Genomic DNA, 17974 nt, shown 5'->3' with positions numbered 1-17974 from the left:
AAGATGAGCATTCAGTCTCATTGATTAAAACTTTGGCAGCTCGTTCTAATATTTTATTTATCAAATGTGGTGAAGATGTTGAATGAACTGAGTTTGGACTTGAAGTTTAGAAGCAACATGATAACTTGACATTTTCTTACAGTCTTTAAAGAAGGTCTTTAAAGAAAGAAAAGAAATGCAGAAAAACAACAAGTTCAGGTGTTATGAGCCAAAGTGTGGTGCTTGTTTCTTGACATGTGCTAAATTTCCACCATATTTTTAAGCTAAACTGCAGTCTAGGCTCATCAACAAACAGACACATAATAAAATCAGTGTTGGATCAGGTTTGGGTTTGGCTGATGCTCAATATCAAACTATCAAATGACAGAACAGATAAGTTCATTTTATCTTAATTAAGCGAGTGTTAATTAGCTCAGCAAACGGGATGCCAAATGGTCCTTAATCCCATTGTTCTCAGGAACGAGCCGACCAGCTGATTCTGCACAAACTGGTTTCAGTTGCTTACTCACACACTCACACTCACACTCACAGCATTTACATTGAGTGGCCTGTTGGTAGTTTGAATATTGAAACTGGTCTAACTGGTAGTGCAGGCATCTGTCTCTGCCTTCTCTCACCTCTAATACACAAACACAGCACAGGGTGTTTGACTCAGTCACGTTTTGCCTTTTGCCTTCAACAAACCCAAGAATGTGAAGCGTTCATGCTGTCATGGGAATGTGCACATCATAGTTATTCCACGCTGCAATGCTCAAGATATTAACATCACAAGAGGCGATAGCTGTTCAAAACAGGTGGTCAGTGATCGTCCAATCATAGCTCAGCAGCCTGCAGGCCTGTCAGGTGGTGGGAATTAATGCTGCATTCATGCAACGTCAGCAGAATCAGAACAGGAAAACTGGCCGTGAGACTGATTGAGGAGTGTTCATGTGTTAGTCAAGAATGATTTATCTGATCTAACAAAAGCTGCAAATGTTAGCACGTCTGGCTAACTAGCTTGCCGCCTACAGTAGAAACCAAACCCACCTACAAAGCCAAGCAGCATTTCACTCGAGAGCTATATTTGTTGTGTTACTGATGAGTCTACAGTGCATGATGGGGCAGCACCGTGTGGATGCGACTGATTGTTAGCGCTCCTGGCTGCGTAACGACAGTCGTTCGAGACTTTGGAGTCCCTCAGATGTTTGTGCTCCGTCTCTCGGGCTCGGACATTTGTTGGTTCGCTTTCGGCTCAGTGTTGCAGGTTTCGGATGACTCCTAACTTATGCTTCAGTGGGTGTTGAGAGTCAAAGTTAAGTATTGGTCAGCGTGTGTGGGCGTCCTGTCCTCTTCAGTCCAGGAAGGTCAAGCTGTTGTTCCTTTTCTCTTGTAACTATAAAAAGTGGAAAAATTCTGTCTGAAAATACAAGTAAGCTTTGGCCTTACAGTCTTGTGGCATGACATCATTTATGTGGCCATCAAGTGCACATTTAAGATCCTTTTACAGGTTCTTGTATCAAGAATAGTCAGCAGGAAACAGTGCGTTCAACCAACTCATGTTGCTAATATTAGCTTAATAAACTCGCAGCTGTAGCTGATGAAATATGCCAGTGATAGTTGTTACCCAAGAAGTTGAAACCCAGGATTTCTGCTCTCTTCTCCTGTGACAATGATGGCAAAACTCAAAGAGTAGAAGAATAAATAGTTAACAGGAGAGCAGGGTCACTGATGTGATTGGTCAGTTATCTTATAAGTGTGAACGTCTCAGTACAATCAAGGCCTCTCTCTGTGTGTGTGTGTGTGTGTGTGTGTGTGTGTGTGTGTGTGTGTGTGTGTGTGTGTGTGTGTGTGTGTGTGTGTGTGTGTGTGTGTGTGTGTGTTGACTCTATGACTGGGTTCATAGAATTGGTTCTATAGGGTCCCTTGTGTGTTTCTGTCACAGTCTGCTCGTGACAAAGGCTGACTTAATGCAGTGGTGCTGAGTGGTAGAGACTGACACACACACACACACACACACACACACACACACACACACACAGATTCATGTTTCCATCATTTCACCTGAACCCTAACCACTACTTGATTAACCTGAACCTTTACTCTAACCTTAATTAGAGCCTTCAACCTAAAATTTAATGATGATTTAATGACGTTATGGTGACTTGCCCTTGGAAGTTTTGCCTGAGATTATTTTACAGATTAAAATGCATCAGTGTTGCAGCCTGTGCAACATGAGGGACGGCCAATGCTGCATAAAGTACAGAGACAGGTCCTGAAGCTAGAATTAGTGACATACCTTTGGCCTGAATGATACTGGAGGTCAGATTTGAACAAGGTTGAGACAAATTTAAAGATAGCATCACCACATAAAGAAAGCACTTCGTTGCTGGCCTAACGAAGTGCTTTCTTGATGCCATGGAAGAACAGGACTTTAGCCTGTGCAGAAAGCCTGTTGAGACTTTTGTCCAACAGATTCCAGGTTTTTGTCATCAATAATGGACTGAATACAAACACCATAAAGATTATTGATGGAAAGACTTGGAAGCTTTGTCCACTCAGGGGAAGAGAAAACCAAACCGTCATAGTTTTACTTTTGTTGAGGTTAAAAGCCATTTATATAAACTATGAAAAGCAGGGGTCCAAAAACGGATCCCTGTGGAACACCATTCATACCAAAGACTGGGTCAGACATGACATCACCATGCTTCTGTGATTGGTCAGATAGCGATGGAGCCACAGCAGTCAGCCAGGTGTTAGTGAGCAATGATTGGCCCACAGCATGAAAAGCTTTTATAAGGCCTATAAACAAACTGCATGTAAACAGATCATTCAGATATTAAAAACAACTCCACACCTTATCAATTCAAACTCCGCTAATCTCAAATATTTGCAAACATCCGCATCGTGTGTGTGAACATGAATAGAAAAGCTCTTTAACGACTGAGGGAACTGCTGCCGGTCTCACTGCTGCTGTGCTCCATTCAATAAAATGACCTTTACAGGAAGGCCTCAGAGTCATGTGACCTGTGTAATCTCTGCGTCACCTTCAAATGTTAACGAGCTTTCCACTCTGGGTGGTCTGCTCGTTGGCTTAACAGAGAAATGTAATTCACGTAATGTGATTTGAAATTATCTCATGAAGATGTATTTTTCATGGTTTCAGGATCCACAGGCCTTTCTGTTTTTAACAACGCGAGCGAGAACACCACCAGGATTTATTTAGAGACAGCATTTTGACCTCAGTCTGGCTGGACACCAACACGCAGGCACGAAGCCAGAGAGCAGAGGTGTGGCTGCAGTTTGCTGCTGGCTCGTAGCGCTGACTGATGGCTGCACCTGGTTCAAATGAGTCCTCTGCACAGCGCTGATGGTCAGAGAATGATGCTGCTCAGGAGGAAAACACAGGAACTGGCTGTCTGTACATCTGTCTGGCACAGGAGTCTCATGTTTGCATGTTGTTTACTTGAAATACTTGAGAGTCCAAAAAAGTCCACTGAAGTGAGGATCAGTCTTTGCTGTCTCTGCTGGCTGTGCTGTGGCCGGAGCCTCTTTGACTCTGAGATTATGTCCATTATGTCCTCTGCACATAGATACTGTGACATATTTTTGCTTGTCCACAATTGTGAAGGCAGATTTTTGCAGCCAGAGTTTCCCTGTAGTTCATCTTCCATCCACTGACGTTCGTTAATGTCAGGACTGCCATGAAGAGCAGCGTCAGGGACCGAGGGAGTCAACAGCATATCTTCTCCCTTTGACTAATTTATGGAAATAAGCAGGAAAACAGCCAAAGTCCTCATGTGTTATACAAGTCATGGGAACCAGATCATTGAAATGTGAAAATACAGTTTTTGTTGTATTGATATAACCTATAACAGCTGGATAAGAAAAAGCCTAAAAACACAGACTCCAGTAAAGCAGATATCACTTTATCATCATGTTTCTCTTCTTCATTCTTAATTCATCTGTGACATCACATTGTAATAATATAATGTCACCAAAACAGTTTCCTGATTTTGTCCTTTAGATCAACGGTTCCCAACCTCGGGGTCATGACCCCCATAAGGGTGCATAAGATGAAACTCAGGGGTCCAGGAACCAGACAGAGAATTATGTGAATATGTGCTATAAAATGTACTTACACTACAGTAACCTGCCATCTTCACGATGTTTGTTTTTCCTAATCTGAGGATGTTCTTTGCAGATTATTCCAGCCCAGTTACAAAGTTAACATGCGTCAACCCAAAACTGCCCTGCAGCTGTTTTAAGAAACCACGTTTAGAGAAGAATTCTCCCGACTTGCAACCGCAGCCACTGATGCCTTTTCCAGATGCCCGTCGACGGCCGCTCTGCCAGCACCAGCTCCCCAAACATCTGTGAGAGTCAGCTCCTCTCTGTGGGTTTGTCACCTCCTCTCTCCCTTCCTTTGCTTTGTGTTTTTACCCTCACCCCATCTTCCAGTTTCTAGCATGTTTCTAGCCTGCTGCTTAGCCTCCAGCAGGAGCGTAATAATCCTTAGTGGAATGCAGATGGTCAGCGCAGTGAGACAAAACAAAGATGTTCCACTTTCACTCTGTTGATGTTTGACTTCTTGTTCAACAGTGTGGAAGTTAATAGATGTGTTTGTTACACTGGCTCCCACTCCTGGCTTTAGCTTCATATTTATGACAGTGATACCAGATTTTTATGTCTAATTATCAGCAAGAATAACTGTGTTTCCAAAATGTGGGATTATTAGTAAACTGATGCCAGGATAGACTTGGTGACACAGACTTAGATGAAAATGAGGAAAAGAAGAGGAAACCGAACACATGCAGCTACAACAGGCAAACAGGCTGTAAGCCAAGCCGCCTAATAACAGAGAGGAAAAGCTACTGACTGCATTACAGGATGCGTATTACAGAGCAGAAAACATGACTGAAACTCATGTGTAAACTGAGCTTTCACAGAAGCAAACAGTGATACAGCAAAGAGAAAGAGAAATCTAAACATTATAACAAGGTGAAGAAAGACAAGAAGGAAATCTATGTCAGCGTGAGTGAGTGACTTCCAGTGTGTTTCACGATGTTCAGTCAACAGGACAGAGCAACAGATGCTGCAAAGCCCCCGTAGCACATACACACAGCTCGACTGTCCATGCACAGCACATATGAAAGGCTGATAAGGTGCAGAACTATATGAGCAACATCTACACATTCAGCCTGTAAGATCCTCATTTCTTGATCTTAGTCTGCTGGTTTCCTCTGCAGCTTTCAGGAATCTAAACATTGGGTCATCTCAAATGAGGTCTTTGGATTTTCTCTTCATGAGTTTCTCACTGTTGGTTTTTATCTATTTCCAAGAAACCAGACACATAAATACCACCTCTCCTAAACCAGATGACTCTGACAGAAAAAGCAACAGTTTGATAAGGAAAAACTAAGTCATAGATATAAAAAACAGCAAGTAAGAACACAGTGGATGGATTTCACCTGAAAAAAACCATTAAAACTAACATGTCATGTTCCAGGAATGTCAAAAGAAAGACGATAAAACACAGCTTCCACTTCAGCTGCCTGCATGTTGCAGGCTGTAATGTTGGGATGCATGTTCGATGCTTGTTGTTGGTTGTTGGCGCAGTTCATTTATTGATTTGTTTCCATGTGGAGGCAGCACCTCCAGGAACGCTGAGTCGGGAGAAAGACCAAAGACTGATGAAGATGCAGTATTCAGTGTAGATCAATGGTTTTACACTGATATATTTTGACTGCATTGTTCAAATATTGTATGTAAACAGCAGTATATTGTGCTTAAAACATGCATGTAAATACATTTTATGATTAATGGAGGTAATCAATGCAACCTACCTTATACAGTATACATGCATGACCTTTGCTATGAGGCTTTTCTCGTGACAGACAATTCATTCATTCATCAATTCATCCACTGTTGCTGGTGAGCTAGCTGCTAACTGCTAGCTAGCTGGAAACATACAAGCACTAGCTGATCACAAGACTTCTCCAAGACTTTATAAACTATCATTTAGCCAGGTAGCTAGTTGGGTCACTAACGAGACAATAAGTTCACACAGTTGATTCAAAAGATGGATTTATACCATCGACTGGCATCTCATAACTGAAAGGCAGGACTTTTCTATGGAGCGGTAATATTTTGTTCCTCCTGTTGATTCCAAATTTACTGTTCACCTGTTCTGCTGCATTTGAATCCTGTTAGGTAGAAATTATCCACCGTGGTGACTCCCTGCTGGTTGATATTTAGCTCACACGTCTGATATTATGTTTGTAAAATCTGAATCTGAATCAAAGCTTTGTAATGATCTCTGAGATGAAGTGGACGACCCCGATCAGCAAACACAGAGGAAGTCATCAATTAGAAAGACGGGCCGCTCGTCTCCGTGTGGTGAATGTGATGAATAAAACATCACTTTGGTGCTTATGCAGACACTACATGATGTCTCCTGAAGCAGACCATCACCTCGTGAGCGGTCCAACATGCTCTGCACTTTCTTATTTCTGTCATGAGAGCTTACAGTCGTTTGTTCACACCTTTGAATTCATACTCTCTCCACCTCCGCACGTATCCTGTACACGGCCACGTTTCACAGCACTGCAGATGTTTCCTGTTGCACTGTGGGAGAAATCATGTTTCTCTTGGAATATGAGCAACAGATGGCGAGAACAGGACAGGGAAAAAGAAAGGTGTGTTGATAGATAACGCTCTGAATCATGCCGGCATGCAGAGAGAGGCGCATTTTTTAGCTGCCTGCCTGATCGCATGTCTTTGTTGTTTACATTAGAGAGGGATCAGAGACTCTGTCAGTGTGAGTCTGAGGAGTGAGAAGTTAACCAAAAAGTCTGTAGTAAATCACTGACTCTGTTAATACTCCATCTTTTACCTCGTCCAGCCCAGAGTGTCCTCTATTATAATGAACACTCAAACACGATGATATCAGATATTCGATATTAAATATTAGGTGAGAAGATTTATACTACTCTCATATTTGTCTGTCTTTATGCTAAGCTAAGCTAATTAGCTGCTGGCTGCAGCTTCATATTTATTGTAAAAAATGTCTTTATTTCACTGTATTTTAAATGGTAAATCTGATTTTTCATTCGCTTCAGAAGCATCAGTTCTTCCTCCCGTGCAGTGACTCTCAGCACTCATGACGTTAGCTGTGACGTTTTCCTTTATTATCTGTCTAAGAAGCCTGGTCCTCTGATGATAATCAGAACTACTTAAATCTTCCTGGCTTGAAGATGTTCTCTCTTCCCTCAGAAATCAGTGGGATGAACATTATGTCAGGGTTGCCAGTTGTTAAAGGGAAGGTCTGATAAGACAAAAACATACAGTGGGTGATTACAAAAATCGTCATTTAAGGTCACAGTCTTCATCTCCTCTTCCCTCTTTCTCTCTTTTTCTAAGGTTCCTCTCAGCTTTCATAACGAGCTCTTTAACTATATCTGTACTTTGCTTCTTCCTCATTTCGATCCATCCACCTTTATTACCTTGTGCTTGTTGATGACTGTTCATCACCCAGATCTCAGCCTCTCTCTGTCTGTATGTGTTTCCCTCTCTTAACCAAACACTATGTTTAACACCGGCTCCACAGCAGAGTATAAATGTGGCCGTGCACAGCGACAATAAATCCAACACCCTTTAGATGACACTGCATACGCACACACAGATGATGATAAATCCTCCTGAGACTGAGCAGCACTCAGGCAAAGGCAGGAGGTCAGGCCTCATTCTGCTCAGCTCGCTGACATAAATAACCTTTCAAAGGAATTTTTCTTTGAAGAGAGACTGAAGCAGGAGATAGACTGTGACACAGATACAAAGATAGTAAAGGTCTACAGCCACGAGAGCGGCTCTGAGGGGCTGTGCTGAGGCACAGTGCATGAGCTAGTTGCTAATGTTGGCTAACATGCTCACAGTGGCAAAGCTAAAATGTCAGCCCGTTGCTAATGTTAGCTGACATGCTCACAAAATGTAAATCAATTTAGTCAAGATGTCACTTCACTTTATGTTAGCTTAAAATAAGTTGATATATCAAATGCGACACGGTGTCGGCAGGATAACTTAAGATAACGTCTTCGCTTTATTACAGGTTGACTTTGTGGGTTGTCAGCAGTCCATGGTTGAAGCTGTTTGGCTCTTTAGAACACGTCGTTCTCTTCTACATGTTTCCATCCTAATGAACTGCTTTGTCTCACCTCGCTGCTTCCTTGTTTTGATGAATTCAGTCTGCAGCAGCTTCCTTTTTTTCAAACCACATTGTTTCTGTAGGTTTGCCTGAACTCAAACTAACGATCTTTGTGATAAAGCGCTGAGCGTGCTGAACTGCCTCTTTTTGTTTTGTCTTTACACTTGGTTTGCATCCACTTCAATCTAACTTTTTGTGCTTTTTAGGACTGGAAAGATTTAGTAATCTGCTTTGTACTGTAAGTGAGATAAGGAGGAAAACACGCTGCACTGCCACTTGTTGTCATCATTTGCTTAAAAAAGCTAACCGATAAGAGCGGGTTGCTGTGGTCACAGCGAGAGACAAAACGGTTGATAGCATGAAGGAGGATGAGGACGACGAAGCAGCGTGTGATTCTCATCTGTGACCGTGTGAAATGCAAAGAAGCGAACGATGAAAGCAAATCATGCCAGTGAGCGAAAATGTCTGAACAGACAGTGGCAGCAGGAAGAGCTGACGCTTTTTGTTGGGACAGATTTGTAATAATCAGTGTGACTTCTGTCTTTGACCTCTGAGTGTGTGTGTGTCTGTGCACGTGTGTGTGCATGTGTGTGTGGTGATTGAAACAGTGATGATATCACAGATACAGGAAGTGGCAGGGCTATCTGGTGAAGTTGGTTTCCTGTTGTGGTTTCTCACTTCTGCTGTTGATTTCAAGAGTTCAGTAAAAACTCACTCATCTTCTCAACAGTAGTGACGGAAGTTTTGGAAGTGCAAATACTACAATGGAGTAAAAAAACAAAAACAAAAACAAATAATCATACTTAAGTACAAGTGCAGAAGTATTTGCTGCAAAATTCACTTAATGGATTAAAAGGAAACATGTTTTTTCTGATATGTTACAATATTTTCCTGTGGAATGTGGCGTAGAAGTAGCATAAAATTAAAATAGTGTAGTACAAGTACCTCAAAGATTTACTTGAGTAAACTGACTTTCACTTGAGTGAATGTAAACAGTAACTTTCTTCCACATCAGCTTTTGTTTGCCCAGAAGCGCAACATGAGGCGAATCTAGAACGATTTTGGTGTGTTTGATGACTCGTTTCGTTCATCCGCTGTGCTCGGTCTGATCAGCTGCTCTGATAAAAGCTTCTTTTCATTCATTACTCACATGATGTCATCGCAGCACTCACACCCACGAATTCAGTAACAGTGACTAATGTGGTTATAAGGAGCGAGGCTACTGTTCCACAGCCCGTCTGAGGAGTCGGTGGGAGGCCAGCATGACTAACCCTCCGCTGTATCGCTGCTATTTCTGGACATGTGATCACCAGCATATTCCTGACATTTCACATGCATCTGCCTGATATCTGCTGACCTTTCAGAGCCATTGCCAGTTGTGTGTTAATAAAGAGCCGGTGTTGACAAAGATGCAACACTATGCAGCTCATTTACATACACAACCCACCACACCTACGACACACAGTGCACACACACACACACACACACACACACACACACACACACACACACACAGACAAAAAGGAAACCAGCATTTACTGATTATGTTTTCATTTCAGGAAGGACACTCGTTATCAGTTTCAAAGGAGTGCAGACAATGGCTCATCCATCCTACTCATGTGGATAGGATGTGTGTGTTTGGGTGTGTGTTTGTTCTGAGGTTAGAAAAATACCAGCTTAAAAAGTCATTACAATTAGCTGGAATTTAGTCTCTGATTTTGCTGTATTTTTCTTGAAAAAAGAAAAGTGTGTGTGTGTGTGTGTGTGTGTGTGTGTGTGTGTGTGTGTGTGTGTGTGTGTGTGTGTGTGTGTTTGCTGTTGGACAGAGGGACTTGGCATTGCTGTGTGGCATTCAGCACCTGCTGGCTACGACTGAATCAGGGGTCAGTGTGACAACAGAAAACACTAAAAATGCTCCTCTGGCACTGTTTGAGAAATAAAAATCTAATTTCTAATAAATATCACTGAGAAAAATTCAGTTTTCTTGGGACTAAAACTGCCATGTCATGTTTAAAACTACATGTTCCATCATAAATAAGTATTTATTGATAATGTGTGATATTTATTATTATATATATAAAAAAGTTTGCATATATGTGAATGTCCTTGTGTACACGTCATATCTTTTATAATAACTTTAAATTAAAATTTTAAGTTAGAGAGTAAAATTATAGTCTTATTGAACATCAGTATGATGAAATATGTAGATTTTAGATATGAGAGAAAGATTATATTTTAAAAAAGAACATATGTTGACGTAATCCTGCTTCTGTTCAACCCTGTTCATCATTTAGAAAGCAGCGTCATCAATCACGTTTATTAGACTCCAAACAGTTAACGTCTTTGCGCGTGCACAGACACCCGTCCAGAGTGCGGCGGGAGCGCGCAGAGGCGCACCGGGAACGCGAAGCAGAAACCGATCAGACGGCAGGTCGGTCGGTGAGCAGAGAGACAGACCACACGAAGCACAGGCGACGGAACGGCAGACCTGAGCCTTCGGTTTGTGTGGCGGCGTTTGCTTCTCCTGTGGACTAACGTTACGGGAAGTTTTATTCAGCGGTACAGACGGACGGAGAGGGTCAGAAAGGTTGTCCACCATGTCGGGGAGCAGGGAGGAGGAGAGGAGGAAACTGGCCGACATCATCAACCACTGGAACGCCAACCGGCTCGACCTGTTCGAGATCAGCCGGCCCACAGAGGTAGGAGACCACCCTGAAGTAGCAGGAGAGGCCGCGGACCCGCGGGCCCTCTCCTGGGTGAATGGGAGAGCGTCAGTCTAGCACCTTCTGACACTTGGCACGGAAATGTTGAAAGCCCAGCTTGTTGTGGGCAGCGTGGTTTACTCGGTTTAACGTTACTCGGTGTAAGTCCCCGTACGTGCATGGAGGGAATGAACGCCAAACTCCATTGAAAAATCTGACGATTTACTATGTCGTAATATACACACACACTCACATTACACAAAGTGAGGCCTTTAACATTAAATTAATCGTTGAGCTTTCATGGCTGCTAACTGGACAAGTTAGATATTTGTCTACAGATCAGCGCAGAGATGTTTTGATAAAATAACGTCTTTTACAAACACAAACGTAACGTTAGCTAGCCAGCTAGCGCGCTGCCGCCCACAAGTGTGTATTTGGGAAGTAGCTAGCTATGTAGAAGGAATAATTCTCAAAGTTGACAGTTTACAGAACCAGTTTGTGCTTTGTGCACAGTAAGTATGCCGAATTTCAAGTGAATGCAAATAATTAATTACATCTCTCGAGGTATATTCGCGTAAATGTGTGACTGTGAGATGAGAGGCGGCACTGAATTGCCAGATTTTGAATGGAGTTTGGCGTGTTGTCTCAATACAAAAGGGAACGGCACGTATTGGGCTAGCTAGCTAGTTAGCAAGCACATTACCTGTAGAGCAAACGTTAACCCCGCCAGTGTGTTAAAAAGAATAAACCGGAAAGCCAAATTAGTGGGTCCCCGTATAGCACACATCATGGCTGTGTAAACCGTAAACTGAAGTTGTAACACACCCGGCTGTGCCATTGTTAGCTGTGTGTATTGGTGAAGCGGGCTCGCAGCAGTGCCTACAATGGCTGACAAACACAGTGGCACGGTGAGGTTGTTTTATACGCAAGGCAAATAGATAAAAGCTTAAAGTATTAGCAACAAGCTGGGTGTAAACGCTTACAGCAGGTAGGCTGCTCGCAGCACGGACGCTACCAGCCCTCAGACCATCACACAGTGTCCCTGTCAGACCGTGTCATGTCGCCCTGCATTGTCCTTACATCAGCTAGCTTGATGCGAGCTGCTTGTTTGACCAGCAATAATTTGACCCTGCAGCGTATTGAGGAGCTGTGCTGTAATTAAATCTCCCGTCTGGACTCAGGTTGTGGTTGTTTACTAACAACATGACGGGATAAGGAGCTCCTCCCTGCAGGCTTCAGCAAGCTAGCTCCAGTCCCAGAGAGCAGCGAGGGCTGGGTGATGTTTCTAGTCCTTAAGGAGTTAGTCAATATCCTTCTAACCTTACCCCTTAACCGGTGCATCTCATGGATAAGTAGTTTTGATTTATGGCTCTGGCTGTGATTGCATCAGCTGCAGTGTTTTTAGGCGGGCAGCCCATCCCCACCTCTCCGTGGATAAGGGTGTAGGGGGGCCACAGGGTCCCCTCTTCTCGTCTTGAGCCGATTAATTTATCAGGATTGAAGCTGGCCAGCCGTTGGCCGGGGCTGCACACACAGCCTCTCCGCTCTGTGAGGAATGATTAACCCAGACCCAAACTTCTCAAGGCTGTAATGCTCTCACTGTACAAGCAGTGTTGCCTCAGCACTGCTGAAGACTCAGAGTTTAGTCCAGTGGAACATGATTAAACGTGAGCAGATGCATGGCCTTCCTTACCACGCCAGACCCTCCCCATATGTCAGCTGGTAGAGCCCCCAGGCTGTACAAGTGTCCTTCACACCGTCTAGACTGCCCCTTTGTATGAAATACGCTGCGTTTGCAGTCAGACTTTACAGCACGATCTGTGATTGACGATGATTTTACATTTATTTACCATGCGTTAGCAACACATCTGACTATGTTTAATTTCTGAATTTCAGACCAAACTGCCTCATAAGGGGTGAGATCATTCGTGTGATTAGATTAGCTGTGGATGACTGATTAGGCTCGAGCAAAGGTTCTCAAACTTTTTAATCTGGCAGCCCAAACTGAATAAGTCCTGCTGTGGGACTCATGGCGAGGCTCGTTATAACATCACAGGTACTTGTGTCACGTGGGGGCTCGCTGTCGGCAGGGATGTGAGGCCTGTTTCTGCAGGATTCAGTAAACACCGGGCTCGAAAGATGTGGCACAATAGATGCAGAGGAATTCGGATGCAATCAGACCAACAGTTTATTTTATTTGGATAAAAAGGTTGTGGGAAAGTTTACTGTGCTTCGCTTTTGTATTCAGGACGTCTGTCTTCACACTGCTCTGAAATTATTGGACAGAGACTCGATGGTCTGTATTCCTGTTCGGCTGTGGTGGTGTGTGTGCTGTGTGGGTGGCACCGTGAGGATGAATTAGCTGAACATGGAGCTTAAAAACACACGCGGTCTTATTACTTGTCTTTGTGTATTTTAGCACGTGTGACCACACACAATCAGCATTTCGTTCCATCTTCCAAGTGAGACGATTTCCATTCACAATACGGTGGCATTGAACAGCTGCTGCACGGCGCCTAAAAATAATGCTCTCAGTAGTGTTTGAAGAGGAGCGCTGTGCTTTTTTAGGCTTGTGAGCACAGTCTGCAGCATCTGCAGGAATCCTCCCCAGCACGCACGCTTTCACGTACATAAGACTTTGAATCTTGACAGCTGATATCCAGCAGTTCCTTGTGCTTGGAAAGCTGTGCAAGTTGTTGTCAAGATTGTCCTGAATATAGCTTGTGAGAAGGAGTGCGGCATATCCAAAGCGACGTTTCTGGAACCGATAGGCAGAATTTAAAAGCAAGTTTCAGAAGGAAGTCTCGGTTTTCGATAGCCTGTCTGTGGGTTTGCTTATTTTTGGAAGGCTCTGATAGACTGGCAGCGTGAGTCTAAACAAGCCGTAAACGAAAGTGTCGACCGCACAAATCTAAAACACTTAACTGCACAGAGTGACACGCATTGCGCCGGACAAGCACGCCCTGTATGCAGTGAAAGATAAATGATAGAGGAAATGATTCATATCACCTAACAAAAGTGCTTTCAGCGCTCGCTCACTGTGCACTCAGGCAGCGCATGTCCAGAGGAGGCTGAGGCTGTGGCAGTGATGTAATGAGCAGGTAGTGCTGTCTAAGCCAGTAATTTCATGTAATATTGTTGTTAATCAGGCACGTCAAACGTATGCTATGTTAACATCTACCTTGGCACAGGCAATTTGAAGTTGTACTTAAAAGATGAAGTCACTTCCTGTAAAAGGGTGTTTTGCCTTGGATGGGGGCTGAATCATGTACAGTAAACCTGGCTGCATCTCTGAACAGGAAAAGGTTTGAGTTTCGGCTGGAGTCCGTTGAGCTGTCGTTTGTCCCGAGTGTTAACCGAAGGAATATTTTCACTTTCTCTCTGAACAACTGGAGAGGCTTATGGTTTAATACAGGAACAGCAGCTTTTTTGTCCGTCCAGTTCTAGATTGATCCTGCCTGGCACAAAGCCGTCCTCGCCACCAAATGGACTCCACTAAACACTGACCCCTCAAACCTCTGCAGGCTGCCAGATATTGGCAATAAAAGCTGGACATTAAGTTATTAACTTTGCTTACATTCACGCTGTGATTGCATGTCAGCCTGTAGATTAGTGACTTAGAGGGTCTTGAAGTGTCTGCAGGAGCTTAAAAAGAAAAAGCATTGGATCTAAATTTAAGAGTTTTAAAAGAATAAATGCTTTAAATAGACTTTGTAGAGCTTTCAAGCCGCAGCAGAGCTGGAAATTGAAGCACATATTACATCCAGTTGCATAGTTTCACTTCCAGTTGGCCACGGTTAGACTTCCACGCTTGGAAGACAGAAGCAGGTTAACGTAATATGACACATAATTTCCTTTTATCGAGTCTGCTCAGCCGCACAGATCCAAGCATCTTGTCTTTAAATGTACGCCGTCCTGCTAAATTTCCTCAACCTCGTGTTGCTTATTTATAGATTCAAACTTGTGATTGTTCAGCTTTCCGTTTTCATCGCTTTGACCTGGTTTTCTTGTTGCTGAAATTATCGTAAATGCTCGCCAGGTGACAATTCAGTAACAGTGAAGCGTAACAGCGAGAGAGTGACCGCTGGGGAAGCTGATTTTCATAGGAATTCAGGACTGATGCTTTGACAGGATGCAGAGCCGAATAAGGCGGAGAATTGTGTGGTTAAAAATTCAATCAGCTTGACTCCATACATCCATTATGTATCGCACGGATGTGTAGGATGACGATGTGTTGATATATGGTGACATTTTCTGTAGAGTGTCTTTCCTGTGGCCCAGGGAGGCGGAACGACGGAGGCTGTTTGTAACCCAGCAGAGCAGCAATTCCTGATTGTTGCTTTTGCTCCATACGAGGAAAAAACAGACAGCGACAGCGATGATTTGTCTTCGTACAGCGGTTTGTCACGCTGGAAGTTATCTGTGCACGTGTGCGCACGCTGAACCACAAACCAAAATCACAGCAATTACCAGCACAAAACGACTCAGGACGGCGTTTTCTCACAGCGCTGACTGGCTGATTTCGACGTTTTTTACTACCAGGAAGCTCAAATCCACCGTCTTTCCTATGGGACCTGAATGTAGCATGCAAGCAGCCTCGCTGTGACATCAGCGACCTCTCCCTCCTCTTCCCCGCTGCACAGGAAGCAGGAAGCCAGCAGGAAGTATGTGTTGTGTGGAGATAGAGGGTTTCCTGCGGTCGAGGTGGAATGACTGGGTTTGTTTTCACACTCATGTTTGATCAGATTTTATTTTACCTGCTATTTCCAGATCCCAGTGCTCCAGATGAGGCTCCAGTATTATTGCTGTACTAAGACTTCGTTTTACCGTCGAATGGTTCTTGATATTTATTGATATTATTGGTCATATTTTGTTCTTGTGTTTATTGATATTGCCCATAGAATATCATCCTTTAACCTTTATTGGATTTGTTATTGGAGCTTCATCTGGATGGGATCTTCACCCCAACTTCTTCTCAGATATCTGTTTTTGTGTCCAGCCTTTGAACAGTTAATATCACGGTGTGTTCATTTGGTCGTTAGCCTTTTAGAGAGTAACTGTGCATGTGCTTGTCTGATGAAAGCTGTAGCACCAGTTAGGTGTGAGCCGCAGCTTATTTTTTGTGTTTATTTGAGACTAGGAGTTGGTGATACTTGTGTCATGATGTGTAAGTTTAGACAGTATTATATTACTATATATCATTATATAGTATAGTCACTATTTCCTTGAAAGCTGGCACCGTCACGTTTGAAAGTTTTGCTTGAAAAATGACTTTGAATGAAGTGTCTGTCGACCAGCTGATCAGTTAATGATGTTAGCTCTAATTAACAGCATGTTGTCACATCACTCGTACTCTCCTGCGTGCAATGAGGACTTTTTATTGACTATGCAAAGGAATGAAGGAAACCATATCATGCAGTTAAGAGATGTTGAGATGAAGAGGATTTTGCTGTTCCCCATGGGAGTTTTGCTCTTTTGTGAAGTGGCATTGGACCATCATTGAAGGTCAAAATGCTCAATGACAAGAAATTATGCACAGCTAAGAAATAGCTCCAGAGGGACTGGTGCTGAGGGAGGAAGGCTGTTGACTGGCTGGTGTTTGACTTTGGCTTAAAGGTCAGCGTCGGCCTGCTGGGTACCTGTTTTCAGTAGCATCTGGCGATGGTAGCAGCAGGTTTGGCAGCAGTGCCGCGGAGGCCTGGTTAACAGATTTGCTGGCCTCAGCCACAACGACAATACCACGAGGTCACACACACACACACACACACACACACACACGCACACACACACACACACACGCACACACGCACAGTAGTCGACTGCTCTGTGCATTTATCTCTGTTTGCATTGTCTCTTCTGTCTCTCTCATCACGTCACGTGGCCAGTAGCTGGCTGCGTCGCGATGGTAACGCTGTAGCTGTGATGAGCAGAGACTACAGACGCTCTGCAAAAGAGGCCTCTCTCTTTCACTCACACACACACACACACACACACACACACACACACACACACACACACACACATACACACACACACACACACACACACAGAGTCAGTAGCTGACAGGCTAAAAGAAGTATGTGTGTGTGATTGTCAGCCTGCAGTAATGATGAGAGCCGTGTCAAAGAGGCCGTCATCAGTAAGTTTCATAATTGGATTTATTGTGATGCAGATGTGGACCTGAGGTGAACCTGAAGGAGTCAGGTGTCTGCTCACTTTGCTGCACTTGGAGGAGCAGGTGGGCGGGTTGACTGGCTAAATTACGCACCCACATCAAGGTGCTGCAGCTCCTACGTGTGTCAGCTCTGTAGGTATGTGGAGGATCCTGCTAAAGCTCAGGTCACTTTGTCATTTCAAGTTCAATCCAGATGAAGGTCACGTAGCTTTTAAGATGCTTTCCGCCGCTGCTGGTTTTCCCATGCTTCACACCGTGCAGGGTCGGCCTCACTCCACACTCCACAAGCCGTTTCTTTAGCTAACAGCCATCAGTACATTCACGCTAACACACGGACGACTGACATTTATGTTCTATCAGCAAGACAGAAGTTTTCTCATCCTCATTCAGCTTGATCTGATCGGGGATCAGATAAATGCTGTGACAGCTCAGTGCGCCTTCTGTGTTGTTGTTTGTGTTGAAATCACCAGAGCTGCTTTTTCCCGTCGCTTCAATGAGGCAGGAAGAAAGATGGCAAACTTCAGCGTGATTTGAGTGTCTTGTTAGCTATCGTGGCACAGACCCAGACCACAAATACCACACTTCGTCTGCGTGCGCTGCTTTGTTTTTCTTTCCCATGTTTCCTGGTTTTCAGGCTGACATGGAGCTGAAACTTTGGACTGGCTGATGAACAGCTCAGTGTGTGAAGGTAGGATGTTAATGCAAAGTTGTGTGGAGCCTTATCTTGAGAAATGTGAACACACACAATGGCAGGTGCAAAGCTCATATCACAAGGAGTGATATGACGTTTTCTAGTTTCTTTTAAGATTTCCCACCTTCATGCTGTTCTATTGTGTCCGTCTGTGGAAAGTCCTTCAGCACCTTTGAATTGAATGAACTCCCCTTTGTTTTACTGCCACGCTTTGATTCTCTAATTGG

General features: G+C 43.7%; 1 protein-coding gene across 26 annotated transcripts in view; it reads left to right on the top strand.

Moving 5' to 3' along the window:
• The first annotated feature begins 10574 nt into the window (after positions 1-10574).
• The window catches only part of afdna (afadin, adherens junction formation factor a), a 79493-nt gene continuing 72093 nt past the window's right edge, over positions 10575-17974 (top strand). For 19 of the 26 annotated variants that reach the window (XM_070986724.1, XM_070986710.1, XM_070986729.1 and 16 more), the window contains exon 1: positions 10575-10878. In XM_070986724.1, the coding sequence (XP_070842825.1) occupies positions 10777-10878 (102 nt within the window). In that variant the 5' untranslated portion in view covers positions 10575-10776. The remainder of the gene's footprint in view (positions 10879-17974) is intronic. The other 7 variants (XM_070986727.1, XM_070986725.1, XM_070986723.1 and 4 more) reach the window with 1 other exon arrangement.

Source organism: Chaetodon trifascialis, chromosome 19 (genome assembly GCF_039877785.1).
Source record: "Chaetodon trifascialis isolate fChaTrf1 chromosome 19, fChaTrf1.hap1, whole genome shotgun sequence".
NCBI lineage: Eukaryota > Metazoa > Chordata > Actinopteri > Chaetodontiformes > Chaetodontidae > Chaetodon > Chaetodon trifascialis.
This window is presented reverse-complemented; position numbering and strand designations above follow the sequence as displayed.